Below are 27,726 nucleotides of genomic sequence, written 5' to 3' on the forward strand. Positions count from 1 at the left end.
TCTCCGGGTGCCACCAGCACAGCTCTACAAAGCCCACCCCCCTCTATGCCTGGGTGCTTATTTACACAAGCCAGGTTCATGCTGGTACTAAAGCTTTTCAGCTGGGGGAAAAATGATTTCTTCAGCACAACAAACACCTGGATCTTTTGGGGCTGGGGTGCCTCTTCCAGCCCCCAACACACACACAGTTCTGTTTCACATTTTGGTGTCCCCCCCCAACACTGCCCAGCCTCCCTCCAAGGAGGAGCCCTGCTGGTCTGGCTGCCCCTCAGCCAAAGCACGTGGCACCCTGAGGCTCTCCAAAGGCCTGGAGGAGCTGCGGCGATGGGGTTCAGGGGTGCCCAGCAGCAGTCCCGCCCCTCCTTGAGACCACCAGTTTCTCCTCTTTCCTTTGTTTTAACATCAGCTTCCACAGATGTACCTAAATATGTGCTGGTGTGAAAAACGACGCCTGTTGTGCTGTTGGGCTTACGAGGTTTCAGTTCAGCACAGTCTGTGGTTTTTTTCCACTGACTTTGGATGTTGTTTATCCAAAGAGTCATTATTTGATGCATCTGCCGCGATAGTGTGGACAGGCTCCTCCACTGACGTAATTTGCAATCTAGAGCTTTTTTTTTTCCGTTGTCTCAAGTTGAGACAACTACCTACAGCCAAGCCTACAATGTTTTCTCCTGATCATTCACACAACGATGGTGTCAGAGTGGTTGTGCATGAAAGGCAGGGTGACGGAGGTGGCAGCCAGCCCCGTGGGGCCCCACGAAGCAGCGCGGCAGGTGTCCTGCTGCCTTCGTGCAACCAGCTTGCGTGCAAACCATTTGTACCGGCTGGGTTCGTGCTGTTGACTCTCTGCCCCTTGGAGCCGTCCTGGTCCTATGCGCTTCCACAGGATGCTCTGCCTGGCCCAGATCAAGCCCTTCTCTGGGTTTCATTTCAGCTTTCAAAGGCAAGATGCCTCCTTGGCCTGGACAACCCATAAATTTGCTATTTAATGACAGCCTTTTGTCCCCTCCTGTACTCGTGGGAGCAGGTTACAGCTGCGGCTGTAGCAGGATCAGCCTCCAGGCATTTCACCTCTCTCCCCGATAGCAATTAATGCTCCCACTGTGATGAGGGGTTTGGCAGTACCTGCTTCTGGGTCTGAGTTCAGAAGCATGGGACTCGTCTCCACTGCTGGCCATGGAGAGTGGATGGTCTACAATACCCTGGGGGGCCTTGCTGTGGGGGTCCAACTCCCCACTGCTGCAGGTCCTCAGGCTCTGCTGCCATCCTACAGGATGGGAAGATGCTCATCTCCAGGCACCCCTAAGGGCTTGGGCTCCTGCTTCTACCTCCTGGGCTCCTCCTCCTCCCCCCATCCCCACTCCCTGCCCTGAGCATGGCCCAGGGGGGTCGTTCACGGTCTGGGGGTCCCTCAGCTTGCCCCTCAGGTTGAGGGGGGTTGAGTATCAGGTGACATCAGGGTGCTTCTCCAAAAATGTTCTGCCTCCATGGTGGCCCCATCCCTGGGTGGCCGTGGGACAACTCCAGCTCTGCCCTGTGGTGGGGGCTGCCCTGGTTAGCAGGACAGCACAGGCCAGCTCTCACGCAGGTGGGGATGTGATGGGAACGCCTGTCCCCCTGTCCCAGCTTTCTTGGCCCAGGAGCTGGGAGGGAGCAGTCTGGCAGGTGCCCCGAGTCCCCCTGCCCCACAGAGCAGGCTGACCCCCACGGGGGATGCTGATGCTGGGCACTGACTGTGCCAGGGCTCGCTGCGTGAGGCTTGCGGAGATCCCAGGCACCGGTGGCCAGGGTGCCATCGCGGGTACACTGACATCCAGAAAAAGGGTAAGGAGAAATGCCTCATTCGTTTCTGACTCACAGCTGACAGCCCCTGATCCCTCCCTCCGTCCTCGGGCTGGAGAAGTCTCCTCCTCACCCTTACCCTCCTGCCTGCTCTTCCTCCCACAGAAACCAAGGGGAAAGCGGTAAAAAAAATCTTCAGTGATTCCTGCCTCCAGACCGCGGCCTCTCTCGGCTGCCGGGTTCTCCTTCCCTGCTCTTTTTCTTCGATCCAGCTCGATGGTAATCTGAACCAAGCAAAATGAGGCTGCGAGACTTTCTATTCACTTTGCTGCTCCTGGCCGGCTTCCTGGGGGGGGGCTCGCGTGCTCAGCGCCCAGAAATCACCACCCGGGTTGCAAAAGCAGAAGGTAAGCCCGGGCTGCTTCCCAGGGTGTTTTTCCTCCCCAGGATCAGCAGAGAAATCCGGCTGCTGTTTCCCTCCTGGGCAGACCCCTCCGCTGCCATACACGGCCGCAGCTTTGTCGGGACGTTTGGTGGAAGAGTTGTGTTTGCCGAGGAGAGCGATGTAGGATTAGAGAGGATCTGCAAGACATACCCATTTTTAATGCTTTTTTTGCCTCTTTCTCTTTGGCTCTGTCTTCTCAGGTGTTACCAGTAGCACTGGAATGCAGTGAGGGGGATAACAGCTGATACCAGTTTAGCTTTCTGAAAGATTTTGGGTTTGGCACTGGCTGTTAAGGTGCCTTTGCTCTCCTCTGCCATGATATTTATGCCAGGGTGTGTCAGAAAAGAATTAATTTTTCATTGAGTTAATTGCTATCATGTCTTGGTTTTATTTTTTTAAGTGGTTGCTGCAGCTGCACGTTATTTTATATAACTAGTATTGGTCTTGCAAAGATAGCCTTTTCATGTAAGTGGAAAAAAAATTATAGGAAGCTGTTAAATGCCACAAAATGATGTTTTCTGAATATGTGCTTGATCCAGCTTACCCTTGATGCCAAAACAGAAATGAGCAACCTCACCCGTGCGTGTGCTTGCTTGTCTCGCGTGGGGTTAGGATGTGAAAGCAGTCCCCTTAGCGCAGATCCTAGGAGCCTGCTAGGAGGGGAGCTGGGCTGCAGTCGTGTGTGCCGGCAGCATGGAGAGCCTGGGCTGGGGAGGCAATGCAGCGGGGCCACCGGCCGACTCCTGCCTCTCTGCTTCTTCCCAGACTGCCCCGTGGACCTGTTCTTTGTCCTGGACACCTCAGAGAGCGTCGCCCTGAGGGTGAAGCCCTTTGGGGACCTGGTTGCCCAAGTGAAAGATTTCACCAACCGGTTCATTGATAAGCTGACAAACAGGTACATCTCCCAGGGTTTTGTCCAGGCTGCTTTAGGGATGGAGCCTGGTGCTGGGTGGGATGCTGAGACCACCCTGTGCACCCGTCCGAGGAGGGAGAGGAAGAAAGCAGGGATGCCGGGGAGGGGGGTGGGATCGTCTCCTCCCTCTCCTGGTCTGCGGTCGCCCCATTTCTGCTCTGTCTGTGCCAAGGGCAGCAGCGTGCCTTCAGCAGGGCTGCCTGCACCCGCCCTCGGGAAAGCAAGGGCTTCCTGGAGCAGCAGACATGGCACCCCAGCCCCACTGCCTCTGGCTGGCCCAGGTGGCCGCTTGGCTATCCTGTAGGGCCAAAGCAATGCTGATCCCCATCCCACTGGTTGCTCAGGCCCAGGACAACCTAGGTGCTTGGGTGGCAGCAGGGCACCTCTGATGTTAAACCCAGCACTCATGGACATCCCGCAGAGCAAACCCTCCCTTGCAGCTGGCATCCCCCAGGATACCCTGCAGCATTCAGCCCAGCTTTGGTGGCCCCTGTGGAGTGCCCTTTATCGACCCCACTGCCCAGCCCTTTATCTGCCTCCTCCTCACCCACACTTGCCGCCACCAACCGAGGTCTGACCCTGGCTTTCCTAGGGTGAGGGCACCCAGGGGCACCAAAGCTCCCAGATCTCAGAGGAGGGTGATGATGGGAAGAGCTGGAGGCAAAGGCCATGGCTCACCTGCTGGCAGGAGATCCAGGGATGCACGGGAGCACCACAAGTCCTGGAGGCACATGGGTCCTGGTCCTTGGGGCAGTGGGATATGTGTGCTGGTGCCCAGAGGAGCACCATGGGGATGTCCCAGTGCTGCACGAGCTGGAGGGGCAAGCTTCCCGTCTCAAGACAGGTGGGAGGGGGTTAGCAGCTCACCTACCTGTTGCCCAGGCAGGAGAGCTACCTTACGAGGCATTGAGTGACCAGGAGCCTTGTGCTTGGGAGCAACCTGCCAGGCCTCCATCAATGCAGCATGAGTCTCTCCGAAGCAAGGTGCTGGCCTTTGTCCAGAGCCCCTGCTGCATGCAGACAGATGGATCGACCTTCTGATCCCACCCCAAACACCCCTCTCCCCACCCTGCCACTCTCTACCTGCTCCCTGCAAGCCACCACTGTGCACGCCATGCTGCCAGGCACCCACAGCATGCGCAGCATGGCTGGCACAGATGATGGCAAGGTAGCTGGCAGCGGTGGGGTGGAGGGGAGAGCAGTGAGCAATGCTCAGGTGGCTTTGGAAAAGGTCCTGCTGGGCAGAGAGAAGATGAGCTTGGGGAAGTGAGGGAGCTGTGCAACCCCATCCCTTTGGGATTGGCCCCAGCATCCTGAAAAGACCCTTTCTGGGGCACTGGCCAAAGCACAAAGAATCACGATGCCTCTGTCCCAGGGAGTCACAGGTGCAGGATGGGGCTTGAACACACACTCATCCCTCTCTGAGTCAGAGCATCCTTCAGAGGAAGGTATCCTTTGATTTTAACGCATCCTACAGTGGAAAACTCACTGCAGTCCTGGGAGGTTGTTTCGACAGTTACCTGTCTTGCACACACACACTTGGCTGCCTGGCTCAGCATCTCCTGCTCAGATCCAGCCACTGCAGCCTGGTACGTCCTAGGGAAGCCTCTCTGCCAAACTGTCTGACCCCTGTGGGCACGCACCAGCTACACACCTTTGCCCTTCCACCTGCTGAACAAACGGCCCTGCTCCCCTAGCTGGGCTTTGCACGTGAAGCACATCCCTTGCAGGACAGCAGGGAGCCCTAGCAAAGCCCTGCAATGTTTGGCAGAAGATTTGCATTTTGCATGGCGGGCCAGTGCAAGTGAAGTGGAGGTGGTGGCAGGGCGTGGATGAAGGTGCTGAAAGCACGTGTCCTGGTGTGTCCGTGCAGATACTACCGCTGTGACCGCAACCTGGTGTGGAACGCTGGGGCACTGCACTACAGCGATGAGGTCGTGCTCATCAAGAGCCTCACCTCGATGCCCAGTGGCCAGAACGAGCTGAAGAACCGCGTCTCAGCCGTGAACTACATTGGGAAGGGCACTTACACAGACTGTGCCATAAAGCGGGGCATTGAGGAGCTGCTCATTAGGTAAGGCAGTGGGGCCTGGGTGGGTGGAGGGGGTGATGCTGGTGTTATGGCCGTGGTGGATGGAGGTTGGGAGCTTCTGGGTTAGGACGTCCCTGTGCATTGTGCAGAGCTGTCCCCAGCGTGGGAGAGGAGGTCACCTAGGCACGAAACAGGCATGGGGGTGGCAGGTTGCTAGTGCTCTGGCTTTGCTGGGATGAGGCTGGCATACCCTGACCATGGGCTGGGGCACTGCCTGGGGTGAGTGTCCAGAGATGCCCAAGCCACTCCTCTCCAGCTAAATCTGTTAAATCCTTGCAATGTTAAATCTTGTGTTTAAACCCTTGCAGTGGCTCCCATCACAAGGAGAATAAATACCTGATTGTGGTGACTGATGGACACCCCTTGGAAGGGTACAAGGAGCCGTGTGGAGGCCTGGACGATGCTGCCAATGAAGCCAAACATTTGGGGATCAAAGTGTTCTCCGTTGCCATCTCCCCCAACCACCTGGTAGGGACCACGCAGCAGGGATTCTCCCTGCAGTGGTCCCGAGTGGGACCATGGGACCCCTATCACGGTGAAAGAGGCTCTGAGTGCCCCTTGGAGCCCCTCCCTAGAGGGAGGATGCAGGACCCCAGGGTGGTCTTTGGGGGTGGGTCCTGCATGGGTGCTCGCAGGTCTCACTCTGCCCTCCCCCACCTCCCAACCGTAGGACCAGCGGCTCAACATCATCGCCACAGACCATGCCTACCGCCGCAACTTCACCGCCACCAGCCTGAAGCCAACCCGGGAGCTCGACGTGGAGGAAACCATCAACACCATCATCGACATGATTGTGAGCGCCACCCGCCCCCTCCCCAGCCCGCCCCCTCCCTGGGCTCACCTGTCCCTCTCAAACCCTCTCTCTTTGCTTTCTTGTCTCGCAGAAAGTTAACACGGAGCAATCGGTGAGTGTTCCCCGGTGCCCCGCTCCCCTGCCCCGATCCTGTGCCTGAGCCTGTCCCCTGCGGGTCACCCACAGCCAAGTGGGGGCTCAGTGGCACAGCCCTGCCCTGCAGGCAGCCCCTGCCTGGCCCCTGCCAGCCTGGGGAGCTCCCCTCAAGCAGGGTGCAGCCTGGCCCTGGCTGCTTCTAATGCTGTTTTCTCCTTCTCTCTGGGCAGTGCTGCTCCTTCGAGTGCCAGGTGAGTTGAGCTTCTGAGACCCCTCTGTCCCCTTCCCTCACATCCCCATGGCCCCAGCATGTGCCTTGGTGGCTGGTCTAACCCATACGTCTCTCCGCAGCCTCCCCGAGGGCCCCCTGGACCTCCTGGTGACCCGGGCAATGAGGTGAGGGACTGGCTGCGGCCATGCTGCAGGATGGAGGCGGTGGGACAGGCTCACTGGGGATGCTCAGAGACCAGTGGGGCACAGGTCCTCGGCACCCCACCACTGCCACATGGAGAGGTGGATGAGGACCCACACCATGCTCCCATGTGGCTAGCGTCATCTGCTCCCCACATCCATGGAGCATTGCTGCTACCATCTTCCCTGCTCTCCTTTCAACAGGTTGTCCTTCTATTCCTGGGTATGATGAGCTAACTTTATTTCTGTCCTGTATTGCAGGGAGAAAGAGGCAAGCCAGGTCTTCCCGGCGAGAAAGGAGAGGCTGGAGACCCAGTAAGTAAAGGACCATCCCTGGCCACTCTGCGCAGGGGCTATTTTTTGGCCACTTCTGGCCAGACCTCTTGGGCACATCCTCACCAGCCCTTGCTTCTGCATCACCCTGTTTCCATGGGGTAGTCAGTGGGGTCAGGGCCAGCTGTCCCACTCCGCAGCCACCCTGCTGAGCAGTGGCTCTTGGTGGGCAGTGGGGTGGCCCCCCTCCTCTGTTGCTACAAGGCTTCCTTGTTCCTCACCCAAAATAGCCTTTCCTCCTGGAGGACACGTCTCTGACTCATGTATGCCAGCCCAGGGGTGGACTCTGGGCTCCCTCCCGCGTCCTCTGACACGACAAGCACAGTAGTGTTACAGGGAAACCTTTGGTAAATAATATGCTAATAGCATGAGGAAACTATTTCCCTCCTCCTCCCTTTTTTTTAACCTAGGTACACTTATTTTTGGGAGGTGCGTTTCTCCCACACACGTGAGTGTGCAGTTACTCATCTTGTGCATTCCCAATTTGGAAACCCCATGCCATGCATTTTTCCTTCCCAAGGGTTTTCTACCCTTCCCTTTCATCCCAGATGATCTGTCCCCAAGTGCCCAGTTTCCCCCACCCCCAGGAAGGGCTGGAGATGGTGGAGGTGAAGGCAGGTGCCCTCTGCCCTCCACAATGATCCTGTGCTCCCAGATCGGGCAAACAAGGAGTGGAGTTATGGGAGAGCCTCCTGTGGGAGGGTATGGCAGCTGGGGCTGAGCCCCATGTCAAGATCCTGGGGGGAAACTGCCCCATGGCAATGGTGGTGACAGTATCTGCCTCTGTAACATCATGTTTCTGTTCTTTAGGGCAGGCCAGGGGACATGGGACCTGTTGGCTACCAAGGAATGAAGGTACACGGGGCTGCAGGGTCATGGGCATGGTTCCTAGACGGGCCACAAGGCTTTGTGCTGCAAGTGTTTTCATTCTCCTGTTTTCCTCTCTCCTTTCATCTTTAGGGTGACAAAGGAAGTCGAGGAGAAAAGGTGAGGACAGCAAGGATGTTGGGGGGAGATCTCTGTGTCCCCCTGCTTGGTTACCCCTGGCTGCCCCTGCAGCTGCATGGTGTTGGGGGCTGGTACATGCCCGCACATCCATCCCTCCTGCCGGCACTGCCCGTGCCAGGAGCGGGGATCCGATGGGATCAGCTAGTTTGCAGCTGACACAGCCTTGGGGATCAGACAAGCACCGTGCAGTGGGCACAGCCAGGCAGAATGGGAGAGAGCAGCGGTGTGCAGGGGCACGGTGAATGCCTGCACCCTCGGACCAAGCTGGCGTGGGGACCACAGTGCAGCAGGGGGATGGATCTGCTCTGCACGGGGGCCTAACATCTCTCTCCTTCCCTTTGCAGGGCTCGAGAGGAGCCAAAGGAGCCAAGGTCAGCCTCTGCTTTTGCACCATTTATTCTTTCTGGTTGATGCCTGGGGAGAGAAGGGTCTTTGGAAATCACTTCTTCATGATCCCTATTCTCTGTTTCAGGGTGAGAAGGGCAGGCGTGGAATCGATGGCATTGATGGCATGAAGGTAAATCTCCACTCCAGGGCACTTTGCTTAGCCTGAGGGGCTTTTGCCCCTCCAAAACCATTGTTGTCTGGGAACGAAGCCAGTGTCCGATGTGGGGCAGTGGGGCTCCCTCCCTGCAGGGCTGTCCTCCTGCCAGCCAGGGACAGGGCTGCGATGTCCCTTGCAGGGCTCTGGTATGATGGATGGGGTCTCCCCATGGGTGCTGCTCATGGAGACCCCTGCTTTGTCTGTCTGACAGGGTGAAGCTGGATACCCCGGCTTACCGGGCTGCAAAGGCTCACCAGGATTCGACGTACGTACCCTGTGGGTGCCCCTTGCATGCGAATGAACCAGCGCAGCAGGTCTGCCATGATGGCGCATGGAAACAGGGAGGCCCCCAAGAAGGGGAGCTGTGAGAGGGAGTTGCCACACTTGGAAATATGCCTCTAGGCATGCAATGCTCATCCCAGACATGGCACCTTGGGAGTGTCCCTGGGGCAGTCTGTCTTGTCCTTGCCTGGATGCTGTCCCCATTGGATGGGGCTGCCTGGGAGGCTGTACGCTGGGGGAGCATTTGGCTGGAGGCTCTTCAGCACAGGCAACTTGGCAAAGAAGAGCTCAGTGCCAGATAGGCAAGCCCAGGATTAACCAGTTTAGCCTGCTGTGACCAGCCACCCAGAAAATGTTGGAGATTTTGGAGGGCTCTGGAAAACATTATTCTGACATTGCATTTCTCCAGTTTCCTTGTTTGTTTCTGTGCTCCTGGGATGACACATCCGTGGTGGCACCAGTGTCACTGCGGTCCAGCCACAGCAGCCCAGCAACCACTTTTTCTGCCATTTTCCTCTGAGCTGCAGAAGCACACTCAGTTTTGCAGTGTTTCAGCAACATGGCCACAGAGTTGCTTGCATGGCTCCATGCTGTGAGCGTACCATGCCATCCCTGTGTCACTCCTGAGTACATGTCCCTCCTGTCCATCCCACTGGGGAGCTCTGGGCCAGGACGCTGGGATGCTCGGTCCATGCTCAATTTCCCGCAGATAGCAATACTGGCTTGGTTTTCAGTGATGCTGCCTTTTTCAACAGGGAACTCAAGGCCCGCCTGGACCAAAGGGAGATCCCGGTGCTTATGGACCCAAGGGAGGAAAGGTGAGCCACTCTGCCCAGACCCACATGGAAGGAGAGGTGCTGGGAGCCCTCTCCTGCAAGAGGGAGATGTGGCTATTGACCCATCTCTGGCCTCCTTGCACTGCTTGGGGGCAAGCCTACGCTAGAGGACTCAGCCCATCACGCACAGTAAGATCTGGCTGGTGTGACTTCCAGCATGCCCAAGGTTAGCAGGTGCCCACAAGCCTGGCACAAGCATTCCTGAGATATTGGGGGGCTGCAGTGAAAAGGTGGCTCGCACTGGGCAGGTGGAGTGGGGGGGATCTGCTGGGGATGGGGAGCTCCTTGGGGAGAGACCACAGCCCAGAAAGGGGCTTGGGGTGCACCAGGGCTCCTGACGGCTTCTGAGCCGTGGGAGCTGAAATCCACTGCTGGGCGCTGGATGCAGTCTTGATGATGCCTTGTGTCCTTGTGAAGGGGGAGCCTGGGGACGACGGAAAACCTGGCCGACAGGGCATTCCCGGCAGCCCTGGAGAGAAGGTGGGTGGAATGCCTGTGCGTGAGCATCCTCTGCCCTCTGTGGGAGGGAGAGTTCTCCTGCTCCAGCCTTGGCTTTGAAGCAGAGCTTGTCCAAGGCTCTGCAAGCGCGCAGGGCTTTGCTCCAAAACCTGCTGACTTGTCTCGTTTGCACCCCTGTGGCTTGCTCACGCAGGGCGCGCCTGGAAACCAGGGTGAGCCTGGACCACCAGGAGAGACGGGCGATGAGGTAAGTCCTCTGCCTGTGCCCGCGATGCTCCCCATGCATGCTTGCCGGCCATCCCCACCGCCTGACAACCTCCGTTGTTTCTCTGCAGGGCGCTCCAGGCGTGGATGGTCCTCCTGGAGAACGAGTAAGTGAGGGCACTGCTGCTGGGCGCTGCACCGGCAGGGCACAGGCAGGGGCTGGTACCCTGTGGAGGAGGAGGAGGAGAAGGGCTGGGCATGAGCCTGGTCAGAGGTGGGCAATGAGGGAGAGCTTTGCTCCTGCTGGGAGCAGGTCCTGATTTTGTCTTCCCACCATCTTCTTGCAGGGCAGCAATGGAGAAAGAGGCCCCCCGGGCTCGCCAGGCGACCGCGGGCCAAGAGGAGAGCTGGTAACTGCATCCGCGGGGCAGCTTTCAGTGTCTGCTTGCAAATGGCGTCACGCTTGGCAGCCAGGGACTGGAAATAGGTGCCCAGCGGCTAAATCCATCAGCCTATGGCCAGCAGGCAAGCTCAGTGCCTTTACCTGACAGCCCGGGGGAACCTGCTGTCATCCCCCAGCAATCGCCCCTTTATGCTGGCAGCTAATCACCAAACAGCCAAAACCCAGAGGAGAGTGTGCCCAGCAAGCCAAGAGCAGGCGGAGAACTGTCAGCCCCTGCCTCACGGCTGCAAAACCAGTTGATGGAGAGCAAAGAGGCAAGGTGTCCTCCTCCAGGTGCTCGGGGGCTGTGTGGGGTACCGGTGGCTCGGGAAGGATGGCACAGGTGCCATTAGCGGCAGGGCAGCATGCACGGGTGTAGATGGGAGGGGGAACACCCTTCTCTCCCCTTTCGGGTGGAAGTCACAAGGAAAGTATTTTTCCTGCCTGCCGGGGGTGAGTCACCAAGCATGAGCGTGGGAGGGACAGGCAGGAGCCCTCGGCAGGCCAGGACAAACATGTGGCAAGCGGCAGAGGTGTCACACACCCTGAGGAGGGACGAGGGGTGCTGCTGCACAGGGTTGAGGCAGCGGGAGCCAGGGCATCCAGCAGCAGCATCCCGGCGGGTGGCCAGCCGTGTCCCAGCACTGCTGGGCGGCCGCCACTGCAACGCTCTTCCCCTGTCCCTGCAGCAAGGACAGCCTGTACCCACCAGCTCGGAGCAGGGGACAGAAGTCCACCCTGGGGAGGGGGCAGCTCTGGCAGGGGGCTGCTGGCAGCCTCCCCCTTCCTGTTTACCGCTCGGGGAGCGGCAGCGCTGCCGCACGTGGTGTGCAGGGCAGATGTGCGCGGGAGATGAAGGCACGCCAGTGTCCTGGAGTTAAATCGTTCAGCAGACGATGGGCTGCTTCCTTCCAAGTTTTAGTCCAAGCACGAGGCTGCGTAACCTCGCCAGAAACGTCTCCACCGGCGCTCAGGGCCCTTTGGAAGTTGTGATTTGTATTTACTGTTTGGCTTAGGCATCTGGAGGCTTCTAGCTTGCAAACAACAGCTCTAGGTTGCCAAGCTTTCAACCGCTTTCCTCAAAGTTTTAAGTCAGGTGTGACTGTCACGGGAAGTTTCTGAACACCTCCTTTCCCTGCGGGCTGGGGGCTGCCTGGCCCCACGTCCCAGGGCTGCAGACAGAGAAGCACCTCATGCAAAGATACTTGTCCTGCAGCACTTGGTGCTGGCTGATCTCAGGGGTGGCTTGGCTCTGTACAAAGTACAGAGTACAAAGTACAAAGTACAAAGCTCTGTGCTTAGCTGTCGTGCAGCCCTGTAAGGGGTAACGCTCCACTTTTCAGAGGGGAAAGCTTTCTTCTGAATTGCCAGGAACTTACAGCAAGCCCTTGGACTTGCGGGGATGGGGGGCCGTGCCTCCTGGCTCTCCTTTTGCCTCCCTGGCTTGCTCGCTCCTGGCTGTGGGTCTAGATGGGGAAGGTGGCCTGGAGTCTGTCAGACATGCTGCCCTGTTGGGACGCAGCTCAGCTGGTCTGGTGGAAGACTGTCCCTTTCCACATTGATTAAGTGAAAGTGGAACTGAGCTGTATCCAGCCATTGGGCTTTTCCTTCTACGGGAGTTGTTGGGGTGCAAAACCACCCAGACTCAGGTTTTCCAGGCTCCTGCGCTGTCAGTTCTCTGCAAACAGCCCTAACCCAGCGGCAGGGCGCTGAGTGTTAGCAAAGGAGAGGGGAGAGCATCAGCAGTGAGAGGTGAAGATGTCCCTCCCCATCTGCTGGCTCATTCCCTTGGAAATCCCCTTAGCTCTGCAGGGATGGCAGGCAGGAGGAAGAGGGGGTGGAGGAAGGAGGCTGCTAGCCTGGAGTCTCTGCCCATGCATGGGGACAGCAGCTCCTCTCCACGCAGACTGCCCAGGGCAGGAGCTGCTTAGAAAAGCAGCCATGGTTGCAGAGCGTGGCTGGGAAAAGCCACTACATGGTTTTGGGGCCAGGGCCAGGTCTGTGTATCTGCAGAAGCCTAGCAAGATGGGTATCTCCAGGCATTTGCTTTTCTGGCACAAAATGGGCTGAAACTTGTCACCCAGAGGCAAGCACTCCTATCCTTCAGAAGGTCTTCCTCTTAGGGCTATCTTCTTGGCTTCAAGGTGGCCACGCTAGCCCATCTTTCTCTCCCCACACTTCTGATAGTTTCCTACCCAACTCCTGAATCTGCCTCAAACCTCCCTGTTTGGATGACTGTATTTCTATCCAGCATGTGCTATCAGTGCTGCATCCCTGCTCCCCATTGCACGCAGGGCCCTTTGCACCCTATGCCTGTCCCTCTTGGAGTTTCTCATGCCCTCTGTGTGCGTTTTCAGGGAGAGCCTGGACCACCTGGTGACCAAGGGCGGGAAGGACCCCTCGGACCACCTGGCGAGCAGGTAAGAGTTTGGATTAACCTTCTGGATCCCAGGTGGAAGTGTTTGGGGCAGTGGGAAGAGTGGGGTAAGGGGGCTTAACTGATGCCACAGCATCTTGGGGCAAGTTCTCAGCATCTTCCAGACCGGGTAGCAAAGCTGGTGAAGAGGGGCAGGGATTTCTAGGAGAACCCAGAATACGAACAGGGCTAAAAAAATGGAGACTTGGCTGCTGGGCTGGGGACAGAGCAACCTCCACGCCATTTCCCAATCCCATGGAAACAGATGCCAACACGTCTGACGGATTTGGAAACTTGCAAGTGCAAGCTGCAGCAACGCACAATATGTTCAGGCCTGGGGCCAGACGTTGCTCACTTCGGACAAGGGAGTTAGTGAGACATCTTGTGTCAGTGAGGATAGCCTGATGGGGCCCCAGCGGTGTCCCTGACACGCTTGGCATCTGCAGTGACAGTCTGTCCCAAAGCCAGCGTTCCTCAAGTCTGCTTGCTGCAAGGTCTGGCCCTCCTGCTCTGGGGTCTGCTTGTCCTCGTGTGCCTCAAGGAACAGATCTCAGACCCCACAGGCTTTCTGGAGAGCAGAGCTGGCTACCTCCAGCCTGAGGAAGGCTTCTGTCCCTTGCACAATTAAAGGCTCTTTCTTCCCAAAGACATACCCAGCTCCCAGTCGATAACTCTGGGTCTGGAGGGGTTGCTGGGTTAATCCTCCGTGGTGATGGCACTGATTGCAATGGCCAACAGGGTCTTTGCACCAGAGCAAGCATGCTTTGGAGTCACCCTTGGACAGGGCTCTGTGGGGCAACTCCCCTCCTTACCCATACCATCAGAGTTTTGATGGAGCCCGAGACACAGGGAAGTATTGAGATGAACATTCCCACACTGGTGGAGCAGGACTTCCACAAGGGATGAAGCATGGAGACCAGCATGCAGACAAAGATGAGACAACTTTTGAAGTCCTTTATGGTCGAACAAGTGTTGAAGAGCCCTGAAGGAGATCTGGAGTGCAGGACAGTCATGAAGGGGCCACGGCTGTGTTCACGTTATCCCCAGCATGGGTGATCCCCACAGCAGACCTGCACCATGCCACAGCCTGGGGAGAGGACATACTTGTGCCAGGGTTATGCTTGCCTGGAGTCGGGCTTCCCTCGAGCCTGTCTCGTGCTAGTGAAGAGCACCAAATTCACACAGGAGGATTGTCCAGATCCTACTGTCTGTAGCTGAGCTGAGCTCCTGCCACAACCAAAGAGCGTCTGGCAGCATCCACCTTGTTGGGCGCTGCCGTGGTGAGAGGTGTCATTTTGGGAGGTGGCCCTGGTAGGAGGGCAGCTCTTTGGATGTGCATGTGTAATGGACAAGTGCTGCAGGCTGACACTGGTGAAGGAGAAAGGACTGGAGCTGCTCTCCGTGTGGCAGAGGCTCATTCCAGGTTCAAGGCAGGAGAAGGACCGCGCAGAAGAAGACAGAGTTAAGGTGGGGATTTGATGCAAGCCTGGGAGCCAAAGCTATACAAGCACGGTGGGGAGCCAAGCTGGAATAGATCCTGCCTCCAGCCAGCCTTCACTGGTGGGGAGGAGGTGCAGAAAGGAGAAAGAACAGTCTCCCTGCTGTCACTGAGCCTGTGGGACACCGGTTTTCCCTCCCCAGCACTGAACTTGAGTCAAACCCCTGTCAGAGAGGGAAGCATTACAGAAGCAGCTCCGATGCCTCCCCAGACCAGAGACTGCCCCAGTGCCTCCACCACGCCAGGGAGATTTCAAAAGCAGTTGCAAAGCGAGGACGTTTTTTCCATAAGCTGAGGAAGAATGCTGTTGCTTGGCCAAATTAAAAATAAATGCATAATTGGGCTTGGGCAAGAGTAGGCCTTTGGCAAACACAAGTGTTTTTCAAGCCGTGTTATCTGCAAGCTCTGGCTCTTGGAGCGTATTTTTCTTGGCAAGGGGAGAGGGCTCCCGCTAACCTGTGACTCCCTTTCATCCTCTTTCTATCCGAGAGAAGCTAAAGGTCAGCACGCTCTTTCCCTGACCCTCATGGGCAGGTTTGGTGGTCCCTCTCTCCTCCTGGTCATGGTGCCCATCCCTCCTGTGGTTCTTGTCACACCCAGAAAAGTAGCAGACAGGGAGCTGCTAAAGATTTCCTGACCCAAAATCCTGCATCTTCATAAACTGCTCCAGGGCCGTGAGGGATTTGCACTGTGTGCTACAGTGAGGACATGTACAGCCAGCACAAGCCAAGGGTGCTGTGGATCCAGCTTTGGCTGATGAGAACGATCATGAGTTCCTGTCCCTCCTTCCCAGCTTTCTGTCTTCTGGGCTTTTGTGCAGAAATAAGGTCACATGCCTTTGAGCAATTTAGTGCTCTGCACTATGTAATTTTAAGTCCTCTGCACCCAGATGCACACCTTTCCTTGGAAGAAGGGTGCATGCAGCGTGCATGGATGTTTGGCACCAGCTTCTCCCAGGCACTGTCACGTAAAAAGAAGCAGAAACGACAGCTGGAAGGAATTTCAGCTTCCTCGGCTTTCGGGTGGTGAGAGAGTGGCTTCAAAGCTGGGGTAGGCTGAGCCACCGCACTGAGGCAGCTCCCCAAAAGCTCAGAGGTGCTGCTGGTGCACTGGAAATATGGAGGAAGCTCTTGGGCACACACTGCTGTAATGCTGAAGCCCAGGTACCGTTGAGCGAGTGCTGCCTTCCGCCTGCCAGGAGACTGCAGTCGTGTGGCTTGCAGGAAATATTTCAGAGGTTGGGAGTCTTGAACTGGCATGCCCGCTGCCTACAGCAGTGATGCTGGAGGGGCCAATTGCCGAGCCATCACTCTCTCCCACCACAGCTTGCTCTCTGCCTTCCCTCTGCCTACCTGTCATCTCCATCGCCTGGGGACTGGTTGCACACCCAGCTCCATGTGAGATGATGCCTTGCTCGAGCATTTGGACCCATGGACAAGAGCATCATTACCCAGTTGTTACCCACCATCGTTACCAATCTCCTGGCAAGTAAACCCTGTGAAGGGCGGTTGGCGCCAAGCAGAAGGTGGAGGGGCTCCCTTGGACATCTGTTGGAGCTCTCGGAGAAAAAAACTCTCCTCCCGCCTCCTCTCGTCTCTGGCCAGCCCTGCAGCTGACGAAGTGAGCGGCCGCTGCCCAGATGGGATGTGGCAGAGTGACAGCTCTGGTCCATTCCAGCACCCACTGCAGCCTCCTGAGGACAGAAACTCCCCAGAGCCACAAAAGGGCCTCTGCCAGCCCGGCTGCGACCCAGACGTGTCCGAGCCCTGAGGTGTGGGGAGGGCCTCTGTGGAGGGAGGTCTGTGTCACCTTCAGGGTGACATGCTCCACCAAGGACCGTTCTCTGCCCCGGGGACACCTCTGTCACAGCTGATGAGATGCCACTGTGAAACCCAGCTGCTAGAAAGCATCATCCCTGCCTCCCTGATCCTCTTCCCCACCAGGTCCTCTGTCACTGGACTGAGGTTTGGAGGAGAGGGATAGCTTTTAGGGCCTTGGAGGCTCTGCTCGGAGGCTGCTCCCTCCCGCAGCCTGGCTGCCACTGAAAGCACATGGTGTTCAACCCACGCCTGCAGTGTCACACCTTGGCCCAGAAAGCTTCTTGTTTTGGCTTGCTCTCAGCAGGGATCTGGCCAGGGCTGCCTCTGACGGGGCTTTGCAGAGAAAGCGGGGCATAAGGAAGTGTGGGGAGCTGCAGCCTGTGCAGGCAGGGGAAGGCAGGGGGGCACGGGGGGAGCCAGGCACAGCTCCTGAAGCATCTCCCACCTGTGTTAACCCCTGTCAATAGGTCCTTTCTTCTGAGGCTGGCCAAGGCAGAGGTGACTCATTGATGGGTGCGAGGCACGAGGCGGATGCCCCCACCCGCCACATCATGAAACGAAGGGACCAGCCCTTCAGGGCAGGAGCAGCACCAAGAGAAAATCCCTGTTGTGAGAGCTCTTTGTGTTTCCCTAGGGCGAGCCTGGACCCCCAGGACCCAAGGGCTACAGGGGAGACGACGGCCCCCGCGGCAATGAGGTCAGTTCTGCTTCATCACCGCATCTCCTGGGAGGAGGGAATGAAGGGAAGGCCAGGAGATGTTGCCCGTTAGGGCTGTGTCCAAATCCCTCGGATCTTGGAAACCTGTTGTAGGTACAAACTCAGGTGCTATCTTCCTGGCAGACACATCAAGGCATTTTTCATGGGTCCTTAAGGCCATGGCTGCCTTTTTCCCCACCTCCCAGAAGCCATTTCGTGGCTTCCCATCACAGAAGCTGGGGGAGCTGCTTTCCGAGGGCAGCCACCTGAATCTGCCAGCAGATTTGATCTCTGGGGCCAGGAGCAAGCTGAAGTCCAAGCCCAGCTGTGGGCTTCGCATTGCTCTTGTGTAAGCAAACCACCTCCCGTGATGGGCTCGTGATGATAGCTGGTTGCCTCAGAAGGCATCATCTTCCCAGCTCAAAGGATGGTGTGCAATGCTTGACTGCTTCTTCTGCTCCGTCCAGGGTCCAAAGGGATTGCCTGGAGCACCTGGGCTGCCTGGAGACCCTGGCCTGATGGGAGAAAGGGTGAGTGGTATTTGTTTGGGGGGATTGCATGCCATGTGGAAAGGTTGTACAACAGGCTAGTTCCACACAGCATGATCCGACTCAGGGAGAAAAGAAATTACATTCCTACACAGCTGAGATGCTGGGAAAATTTGCAAGCAGCCTGCTTTCGAATATGCATCACATCTGCAGGCTCAAGGAGCCGTATTTTGGCATGTACTTTCCAGCAACAGAGACCTGATACTTCCCAGTCTGTTCCCAGCCTGTGGCCATATCCCTAGTCTCTGAGAGGGACAGTGTCACTCTCCTCTCAGTGGCTGTGCAGGTCACACACAAGCAAGATGGCCTTTTTACCTGTCTGCACCAGTGTCCAACCCTCCAGTTGCATATTTTTTGCACAGACATTTTGCTGTGGAGATAAACTGTCCAAGGAGGGCAGGGTCCTGCTGCCGTGCTATCTAAGGGGTCTGCTTTTCATTATCTATCTCACATATTTCTCCCTTCCTTTCCAGGGGGAGGATGGCCCTCCTGGGAACAGCACGATTGGATTCACAGGCGCCCCAGTAAGTTTTTTGCGCTGCTTTGAAACTGTAAGACCATTATTTCTGCTTGTCCAAGCTAACATGCTTCCTTTCCTTCATCCCCAGGGGCAGCCAGGAGACAGAGGTGACCCTGGCGTTAACGTAAGTTTGCTGCTTCCTCATACACCCAACAGAAATTGCCCTGGCTGGTGGTTTGGCTCCTAGAACCTCTCCATCAGCTGCATGGTGAAATGGGCTCCCTGAAGCAGCCTGCTCCTCCAAAGCTCTCTTTTCCTTCTGCCCACCTCTCCCTGCAGTGGATGCTTCTGGTGCAAGTGTCCTGCCTTGGTGCACTGGTAGTGACATCCAAGGGCAGCAGCCTGGGCTGAGTGCACTCCGATGCAGCCCTGGAGCCAGGGCTGGGAGTGCCACCCAGGGGGAGCTGGATGGTGCTATAACAGTGAAAGCCACCTGAGAAGCTCTCTCCCTCAATAGCACTGCAATTTGGTGCTAGGGAGCCTCTTATGCTGCTCTTCACCCCCCTCCCGAGCCAGCTCTCACAAGGTCACTGCATGCCAGCACCAACTTCACCACACTAACAACAGCTGTCCATGCAGGAGTCTCTTCTGTACTATTTTTCAGGGAACAAAAGGCTATGTTGGTCCTAAAGGTGATGAAGGAGAAGCTGGAGACCCTGGCAATGATGTGAGTAATCTGTATAAAGCTGAATCATCTTTCTCTGTGAACACAGTGCAGGAGCTTTGGGCTGGGTCTCTAATACTACCTTGCGTGTGGGTCAGAGCCCATCAGCCTTTGTAAGTTTGCAAGCGCCCTTTGCCGCTGAGCAGTGTCTGATGGCAAGGGGAGCTCTCTCGAGATGTTCGTTTTGTGTCCTACAGCTTATGGCTGGCAAACCTCCAGATCTGTTAGGTTGAGGTCTGTATCGTCTCTGCAAGGTTTTGTATGCTTCCAGATAGCACCAATGGTTGCACTTGTGCTGCACCACTGTCATGTGGAGGGAGATTTTCCCAGTGTCCATCCCAACCCTCCCAAGTCCTAACTCGTTTGGTTGGGTACAGCAACCTCAGATAACATTTTTGTGGCTAAGCAGGGCTCGGCAGACATCTGGAGGGGAAGCTGCTGCACCCTGACACACACAGATTTGTGGATTTTGTTTTTGTTTTCATTCCAGAACCCAACCCCTGGCCCCAGGGGCATCAAAGGAGCGAAGGGCCACAGGGGACCTGAAGGCCGCCCGGTAAGTAAGGACCCTAGCAGGGTTTGCACCGATGAGCTCAGCGTGCCGGGCTGACAGCTCTCCCAACAGCAGGGCTCGCCACAGACTTGCTGTGTTTGGCCCTGCTTGCAGCAGGAGCAAGGCAGTTTGAAAACCCGCTGCTGCAGCAGCCTGGTACACGGGTCTCTGAAATCATGTTCATCCCAAATCAGGGCAGAAAATACAGGCACTTGTGCTTTTTCATGAGCAAAGCATTCTCATATGATCAGGTTCAGTAAAGGCAAGTAGCCTTTCAGAGTGGCCATCCTGAATCTAAAAGTGTTTCAGTTCGTATTGAGTCGCCGCTTGCTTGCATTGCCTCACATTGGCCTGGAGGCTACAGGAGAGGCATCTTCCAAGCAAATGGCATCCATCCATCCATCCCCTGGGTGCTGTGGGGGCAACGCCAAGCCATGTTACACATGGTGTGTGTGCTTGCTGCCTGCAGCAAGAGCTTGCCTTCCCACCTTGGTGGGCATGGCACGTGTGGAGGTAGGTCTCCTTCCCCCCGTCCCCTTGCAGCCCCAGGGCATCGTGCAAAGCAAGCAGATGTACCTGCTCAAAGCCCAGTGCAGGGGCCAGCGACTGGGAAGCCAAGAGACTTTTCCAGACTCCACATTGCTTAGCAAGGTATTGGCAGATTATGCCACAGCTAGGACTGGCTGCTCTTGTAACTGCTCTCTCTGCGCTTCTGTTTGACAGGGACCACCAGGACCTGTGGGGCCTCCAGGACCAGATGTGAGTGGGACAGGATCAGGGCACTGCTTGCTTGCTTGGTCTGTCCTTCCCCTGCCCCGCGTGATGGCTCCTGGGAGGGGGCCACTGCGGGGGGAGCCTTGTGCTCCCAAGCTGGGTGGTGGCTGCCCCCCATTACTGCCCCAGCAAGTCTCACTGGCCAGATTTCCTTCATGTCAGTCCATCACCAGCCAGTCCCCTCTGTAGTCCGCCCCACTTGCACATCACTCATTTCCAGATCAAGACCTGCTTCGAGGGCAGAAAGCAGCCTTGGGGGTGGTGGGCAGCACCTGGGAGCCAGGAAGCTGCCTTCACTGTTACTCAAACATTTCTTTATCTCTGTTTTCAGGAATGTGAAATCTTGGATATCATCATGAAGATGTGCTGTGAGTATCCCTGTACCGCTCCTCCCACCCTGCTCGGGTCCTTGCTGAGTGGGACGTAGCTGCTTTTTCTCTGGCCCCCAGTGAGCAGAGCCATCCTCAGGCAGCATGCAGAGGGATGCCATGGGCATCGCTCCCTTCCACGAGTCACAATTAAGTGAGTGAGCTGGGGGAGCGGTGGGACGTCCTCCCTGCAGCTGGGACAGCAACCCAAAAGAGGCAAATCTTTTGCATGGCCCAGGGACTTCAAGCTCTGTCTCTGGAGTAGTCGTGAAACTGTGTTTCACTTGTGCGTGCTGCAGACTGGTTTGCTGTGCCTGTGGCTCTGTACATACACAATTACCCTTCAGGAAAAATACGAGCAAAGTTGTGTGAAATCTTTGTGTGGACCACTTTACAATGTTTGTTTCTTAAATAGCAGGGCTTGACTTTCCCCCTTGGGAAAGAGAGGTCTATTCTGGGGTGTCCTGCCATGGGCAGCAGCAGTACACACGTGCTGCAAAGGGTTTCTGGCCCACGGCCAGTAATGAAGTGCTGGAAGGACGCAGGGTACTTAGGGAACTGAGTTTGAGCTCCATGCTCTGGTCATTTACTTAGTCTCTCCAGGATTAGCTTTTATTTTTATTTAAATAAGAATGCACTAGTGTGTGCAGAAACAGAGCTCTGCTGCATGCAGTGCTCCAGGTCAGGGCATCACAGTCTGAAACAGGAGAGAGATCGGGATATTTCAAACGGGAGGGAAACCTCCATGAGCTTGAATTGTCCAGACCAGGTGTCTTTGGGTTTGCAGAAACACAAACCTGCAGTCTGCATTAGTGTGCGAAAAACCCTTGTGTCAAGCATTTTAACGTTCTCTCTTTCTCTCCCTTCTCCTCTAGCTTGCTGCGGTGAGTGTTACTTGGCAAAGTTGCTCTGCAAACATTTACTAGCCCTTCTCCTTGCTTGCACTCCTCCCTTTTCTTGCTCCTTGCCTTCTGCTACGGAGATGTGGTGAGAGTCCGGGAGGGAGGACCGAGCATGAACAAGACAGAGGAGGGCAGCGAGCTCTCCCTGAGGGTGCTGCACGGATTCAGAGGCTGCTGTGGCTGGGTCCTACAACTGGAAAACTGTTGTCGAGGTGCCCTGTGCCAGCAAACTGCAGGCGGATTTTCTCCACCCTTTTTGCAGTTGAAAGGGACGTCAGTTCAGGGCACGCTGTGGATCCAGCTCTGTCTTCCTCCTTCCAAATCCTGTGCTGGTCTGCAGAGAAACATGCTGGATTTTTTTCTCTCATGCTGTCACGATGGGTTGGGTTTGCAGTCCACAATCTTGAAGGAAGAGCCAAGGGCACATGATGTCCTTCAGCCATGGGAAAGAGGGGAGCAAGCTGAGTCAGCTTCCTCCAGCCCACCAGTGTCACCTCTGTCCTCCTGGGCTGGGTGAATGGAAGAAGTGAGAAGGCTTATGAGGAAATGGGTTTTGGAATAATTACTGGGTGTTTTAAGGGTACTCACAGCTTGGAAATGCTACTTGTCTTATGAGGGGCACTGAGCAAAACACAAATGGAAAAATTAGTAAACTGACTCTCGAGTCTCCTATGCAGCTATTTTGCTGCTTTATTTTACACCGTGCTTTGCGGGTAGATAGGGCACAGGCACCCACCTGATCGGGACTAACAGCAGACATCAGCTGCTTGCTTTGCTATGCCTCCCTGCAAAATGTGCTGCTCTGAGAGAGCTGCTCAGATAGAAAACACAAGCCTCTCCGCTCCTGTGCCTTGCTGCAGAGTGCACCTGCGGTCCCGTCGACCTCCTCTTCGTGTTGGACAGCTCGGAGAGCATCGGCCTACAGAACTTCCAGATTGCCAAGGACTTCATCATTAAAGTCATCGACCGCCTGAGCAAGGACGAACGTGTGAAGGTGAGATTTCCACCAAGTGCCAGGATACTCTTGTGTGCACTCACTTTTTTTTCACTGCAAGCAGAAAAACAGGGAGATACCTCCACTCCAAAGAGCCTCCATAAGGCTTAGCTTCAAGTGTGTAACTGGGGTGGGTCTTGATTCCTCCCAGATTCATAAAGTGATGGAGATGACACAGCAGTTTGTCGTCCCAAAATATGGACATTTCACTCTTTCTGGGCAAAGGGACTCTGTCTGCTGTGGCTGTGAACTCTTCCTCCATGTCTCAGAGCAGATGGTTCATGAAGCATTTGCCTGATCAATCAGTGTCTCAGTCCCTTCCTTGTCCTGATGAGCATTTCAGGTGGCTGGAGTAGATAACACATGACGCGTGTTGCAACTTCCCCTCGCTCCCTGATGGCCAGCCCCCCAGGCACCTTTGTCTGCCCCCAAGCTTGGGTTTAGGTTACCAGTTAAGCACACTACTAAAAAGGACCTTTGCAGCCCAAAACAGCAATATTGTCCCAGTCGTGAGTCTTTCAGTTTGAAGAGAGACACAAATGCTTGCTCTCCTAACTCTTCCCTGGTAACCTGCTGTGCGTGGGAAATTTCATTTACCTCTATGATTTGGAAGGGATGTTTGGGATCCAATCTTTCCTTAAGGTATAACCAGACACATCTGTAGCACACAGGCTGTAAAGCCACAACGACCTGCTGTTGGACACTTGTGTGGGCCTGCATGGGTCTCTTTGGCTGGCAAAGAGACAGTAACAAGCAGAAAGGCTAGAGCTGGGCAGCAAAACCAGTGTTGGAAGAAAAACAGAAGTTTTGAAAAAACATCTGTTCCTAGCTACCCACCAATGGCTTGTGTTGAGACCACGGAGCCGGGAAACCTGGGTTTGGGTCTTGTTTCACTGACTGGCTCACCGAATTGGTCCCCATGTGCATCCACTCCTGTTGGGGCTCCTTCTGCCTGGAATAACGCAGAGAAGAGGTGGCAGAGCCTGCTGTGAAGACATTCAGTACAGACCACCAGCAGGATTTATCCAGGGCCCCCTGAGGTATCTGACCCTAACTGGCTTCTGTTTTTTCCAACAGTTTGAAGCTGGGGAGTCCCGTGTGGGTGTTGTGCAGTACAGCCATGACAACACACAGGAGCTGGTGGCCATGGGGGATGCCAACATAGACAACATCGGGGCGCTCAAACAGTGAGTCTGTGGGGTCTTGGCACATCATGCAGAGACCTGACCCAGGGACACCTACTGACCTCCCATCCTCCATCTCCAGGCCAGCAGCTCCTGCAAATGCAAGGATGCTAAATGCTCTTTAGTGGAAAGTAGCAGTTGGTGGCATTGTAGGTGGTGCTGAGGCCAAGGAGCTTGCCAGTTTTCCACCCAAAGCCCCGTGCAGGGATGTTGCCCTGCCTCGCAAGCGTGTCAGAGATAAGCGTTCCTAGAGGCTCCTTCAGTATCCGTGGGGCAGGACTTGCAGGCTCACTGGTCTCTGTGCTTGCAGGGCAGTCAAGAACCTGAAATGGATAGCTGGGGGCACCTACACTGGAGAAGCCCTGCAGTTCACCAAGGACAACCTGCTGCGGAGATTCACCTCTGACAAGCGCGTTGCCATTGTCATCACGGACGGACGCTCCGACACACTGCGGGACCCTACCCCGCTCAACTCTCTGTGCGATGTCACCCCAGTAAGGATACAGGGGAAACACCCTGCCTGCGGGGAACCACCAGACAGCAGCTGTGCATCAGAGTAGTGCAGGCTTTCTGGGGGTATCCATGTCTTTGCTACCCAGGGCTATGTTGCAGGGGCACATGTCACTAGAAGCACTCTCACAAAGTGACAGGCGTTCAAGTTTATGAATGCATTAGATGATGAATGCATCTGGTGATGGACTCTAACTTCCCTGCAGGTGGTTTCCCTTGGGATAGGTGACATTTTCCGGAACCCTCCAAATCCAGATCACCTGAATGACATAGCTTGTTTAAGCAGACCGACCAGGCCAGGACTGTCCATTCAAAGGGACAACTACGCCGAGCTCCTGGATGACACCTTCTTGCAGAACATCACCTCGTATGTCTGCCAAGGTGGGTGAAAGGTTATGGCTGGAGGCAATAAGGAAGGTAGTGAGGATTGCCTCAGCCAAAGGGTGAGGGATGCAGGCTGCCTTCCCTTGCCTTCCTTCAGTCATGCTCTTAAGGGGAGAGAATGGCGTTCAAGGTTTAGTTAGATAAGGGACAAGGACATCTTGTGTCTCAGAACACTTTGCAGCCAGCTCCAGGTCCTCTCCTGCTGCAGGGCATCTCTGTCCACAGCATTTTTCAAGCATGCACCTCTGCGCTTTCTGGTGCACATTTTATAAGCCTTTGCACAGTGCCTTGCACAATGTGGCCGTGACGGAGGTGGGCGTTTGTCCCTTCTGTGGCTCTGTGGGAAGCGATAGGAGAAGTGGTTTTCCTGGGTGAGCTGGTGACGTTACTCTTTCTAATTTTCTTAACAGAGAAGAAATGTCCGGACTACACCTGCCCAAGTGAGTATTGACTCCTCGTGCCACATGAAGGGGTTGTGGGTGCTGTGGTGGGGGAAGTGAGTTTGTGTTTGTGGGAATGCATAGCTTGGAGACCTCTCACAGCAGGGAGGCTCCTGGGCTGGAGAAGTGAGCAAGCCTTGTCAGACACTCGCAGGGTGTCTCACATGCCAGCCCAAAGCACCGGCGGAAAAGCCTAGACAGTTGCCTTCGTGGCACCTCAAACCTAGAGAGGAAGCTGTGCCAGATTTTAGCCCTCACAGGCTGAGATCAATTACTATGTGGTGGTGAGAGCACGAGGAAAAATGAGCACCATGGCAGGGGTATTTGAGAAAGGTGATTGAAAAGTTAGTACAGGGAGGAATTTAGTGGGGTACACCTCCAAGTCAGAAGTGTATAAAATCCTCAGACTCATCGTGGAAAGAAGCCAGCCTTGGGAGATGAAGTGGTTCCCCAGACATGCAAGGGCAGCACTGTATTTAAGCAACAAGAGTCACTAGATTATCTAAGCCGGATAAGTACCTGGGAATGCAGCCTGTCATAAACCAAATAAAAGAAGGAATGAAAGGGTAAAAGGACAAGTGTAGGACAGCACTGGGGTAGGGGAAAGCAAGCTAGCAAATACCCAGAGAGTGGGGATTTCCCAAGTCTGACAAGTCAGGAAGCCTGTGAGACAGCCGGTGACTTCACCGGCTTTCCATGGAAGAGGCAGGAGGAGAAACGCAGCATAAGGAGCCCTGGGTCTTTCCCCTTGCAGTCACCTTCAACGGGCTGGCAGACATCACACTGCTGGTGGACAGCTCCACCAGCGTGGGGAGCAAGAACTTCGAGACCACCAAGAAGTTCGTGAAGCGGCTGGCAGAGCGGTTCCTGGAGGCCGGCAAGCCTACTGATGACTCCGTGCGTGTCTCTGTGGTCCAGTACAGTGGCAGGAACCAGCAGAAAGTGGAAGCTCAGTTCCAGTACAACTACACGGTCATCGCCAAAGCCATTGACAACATGGAGTTCATTAACGACGCCACGGACGTCAACGCCGCTCTGCGGTACGTCACGGGGCTGTACCAGCGGTCCTCCCGTGGTGGGGCAAAGAAGAGGGTGCTGGTGTTTTCTGATGGCAACTCTCAAGGGATCACCGCAAGGGCCATTGAGAGGGCTGTGCAGGAAGCTCAGCAGGCTGGCATTGAGATCTACGTGCTGGCAGTGGGCAGCCAAGCCAATGAGCCCAACATCCGTGTCCTGGTCACGGGGAAAAGCGCAGATTACGATGTGGTCTACGGGGAGCGCCACCTCTTCCGCGTGCCTGACTATACCTCTCTGCTGCGCGGTGTCTTCTACCAAACTGTCTCCAGGAAGATAGCTGTTGACTGAGTGTCTGGGTGGGTTTCTGCCATGGCCATGCCTGCTTCTGTCTCGCCTAAAAATGAAAACCAACAAACCAAAAAAAAATTAACAGTATTCTTGACCAACCTGAGGAATTTGCGTCTATGCAGATAGCCATAGTGCCACAGCCTGGCTGTGCATAGTCCCTTTCCTTCTCCCCCTGCTTCATCATCTGCATCTCTACTCTGTTAGCCTCAAACTTCTCTCCCTGCCCATGCCTGCCTCTCCCTCCCCACAGCAGGCAAACACAAGCACACCTAGCAATAAGCTGCCAGAACACCAATAGCAACCTCATCCCACTGTTTTTTGCCAAGAAAGAATCAGGATGAGGAATTTTGTACCACTAAGGACTAACCTGGTCTCATAAGGCTGATTATGCTCTTTTCAGATACAGGTTTTTTTGTTCATTTGCTTCTTTCTTTCGTACATCAGCTGAGCACTTGCCCAGCTCACAATGGTCCTAACCAAATGCTGTGCTTCAAGTGAAACGTTCAACACTTCAGCAAGCTTTGAGAGGGGATCGTTGTCATGGCTGGCAGGTTTGATTCATATCTCCCATGCTTGGTGGGAGAGGGCTGGACTGCATTACCCAAGCTGGGTGGAAGCGTCTCTGGCCTCTAGTGCCATGGGATGGGGCACTGACTTCCCAGGGCTGGAGTGGGGGTGGGTGGTAGAGCATCCTTCAGCTCTGACACTCCCATTCAGGGCAGGGAGACTGGGCACCGACCAAATGAAAGATGGGCAGCAGTCATTGGGGAGGGGGGAAACCCTAGAAGAAGCTACATAACTGCACTCCTTCACTAACTGATCTCATGGTCCTACAGTGAAACCAGGAACCTCATGAATAACCTGATGACTTGTGTTATGGTCCAAGCTCCATTCTGGAAAATCTCTCTGAGCCCAGTTAGTGGGATTTTTTTTTTCCCCCCCCAAAAAAAAATGCCAAGCTGTCTAATTCCCAGTGAGCTCTCTGGGAGTACTGTTTCTATAGGACCATCTAGGAGTTAGGCACCTGGGCCCAAGGGAAACCCACTAACTGTACTATATATTGAATTAAGGCCTCATCCACAGCCCAGCAAAGTCAAGGGAAAAGCTGCCATTATCTGCCAGGGTCTTTGACTCACACCCTACGGATATACTGACAAAGGTGCTATCACTACGTGGGTGATACAGGCCCTTGGTGTTTACACAATTGTTTCCAGGACCACGCTGAAGATGTGGTTTGGCCAGGTGAGATTTTATTTCAGCGCTTCCATTGGTGCTCTTGCTATGAATTCATGCGCTTCTGAGAAAGCAACAGTGACTGCCAGGTATCGGCATCCCAAACTCTTTACTTTGTATCCAAAAACCCATTGTACGAGTTAGTTTTATTTTATGCCTGTGTTTTACTAAAATTGTCCACTTCAGAAATTTGTCAAATAAATTGTTTTCCACAGT

At 55.3% G+C, this 27,726-nt stretch overlaps 1 protein-coding gene across 1 annotated transcript; it reads left to right on the forward strand.

Annotated features, from left to right (window-relative positions):
• The first annotated feature begins 1,930 nt into the window (after window positions 1-1,930).
• Window positions 1,931-27,726, forward strand: COL6A1 (collagen type VI alpha 1 chain). The gene is made up of 35 exons (XM_072874152.1): window positions 1,931-2,189; window positions 2,993-3,122; window positions 5,014-5,214; window positions 5,541-5,700; window positions 5,903-6,025; window positions 6,117-6,137; window positions 6,352-6,372; window positions 6,473-6,517; window positions 6,794-6,847; window positions 7,676-7,720; window positions 7,826-7,852; window positions 8,218-8,244; window positions 8,346-8,390; window positions 8,629-8,682; window positions 9,455-9,517; window positions 9,953-10,015; window positions 10,188-10,241; window positions 10,330-10,365; window positions 10,546-10,608; window positions 12,998-13,060; window positions 17,009-17,071; window positions 17,539-17,601; window positions 18,093-18,143; window positions 18,228-18,263; window positions 18,744-18,806; window positions 19,294-19,359; window positions 20,080-20,115; window positions 20,462-20,498; window positions 21,374-21,382; window positions 22,261-22,394; window positions 23,472-23,581; window positions 23,889-24,072; window positions 24,295-24,469; window positions 24,883-24,912; window positions 25,667-27,726. Exons 1-35 carry the CDS (start codon window positions 2,081-2,083, stop codon window positions 26,275-26,277), a joined length of 3,072 nt encoding a protein of 1,023 aa, XP_072730253.1. The 5' UTR covers window positions 1,931-2,080; the 3' UTR covers window positions 26,278-27,726.

This window comes from Ciconia boyciana, chromosome 10 (genome assembly GCF_034638445.1).
Source record: "Ciconia boyciana chromosome 10, ASM3463844v1, whole genome shotgun sequence".
NCBI lineage: Eukaryota > Metazoa > Chordata > Aves > Ciconiiformes > Ciconiidae > Ciconia > Ciconia boyciana.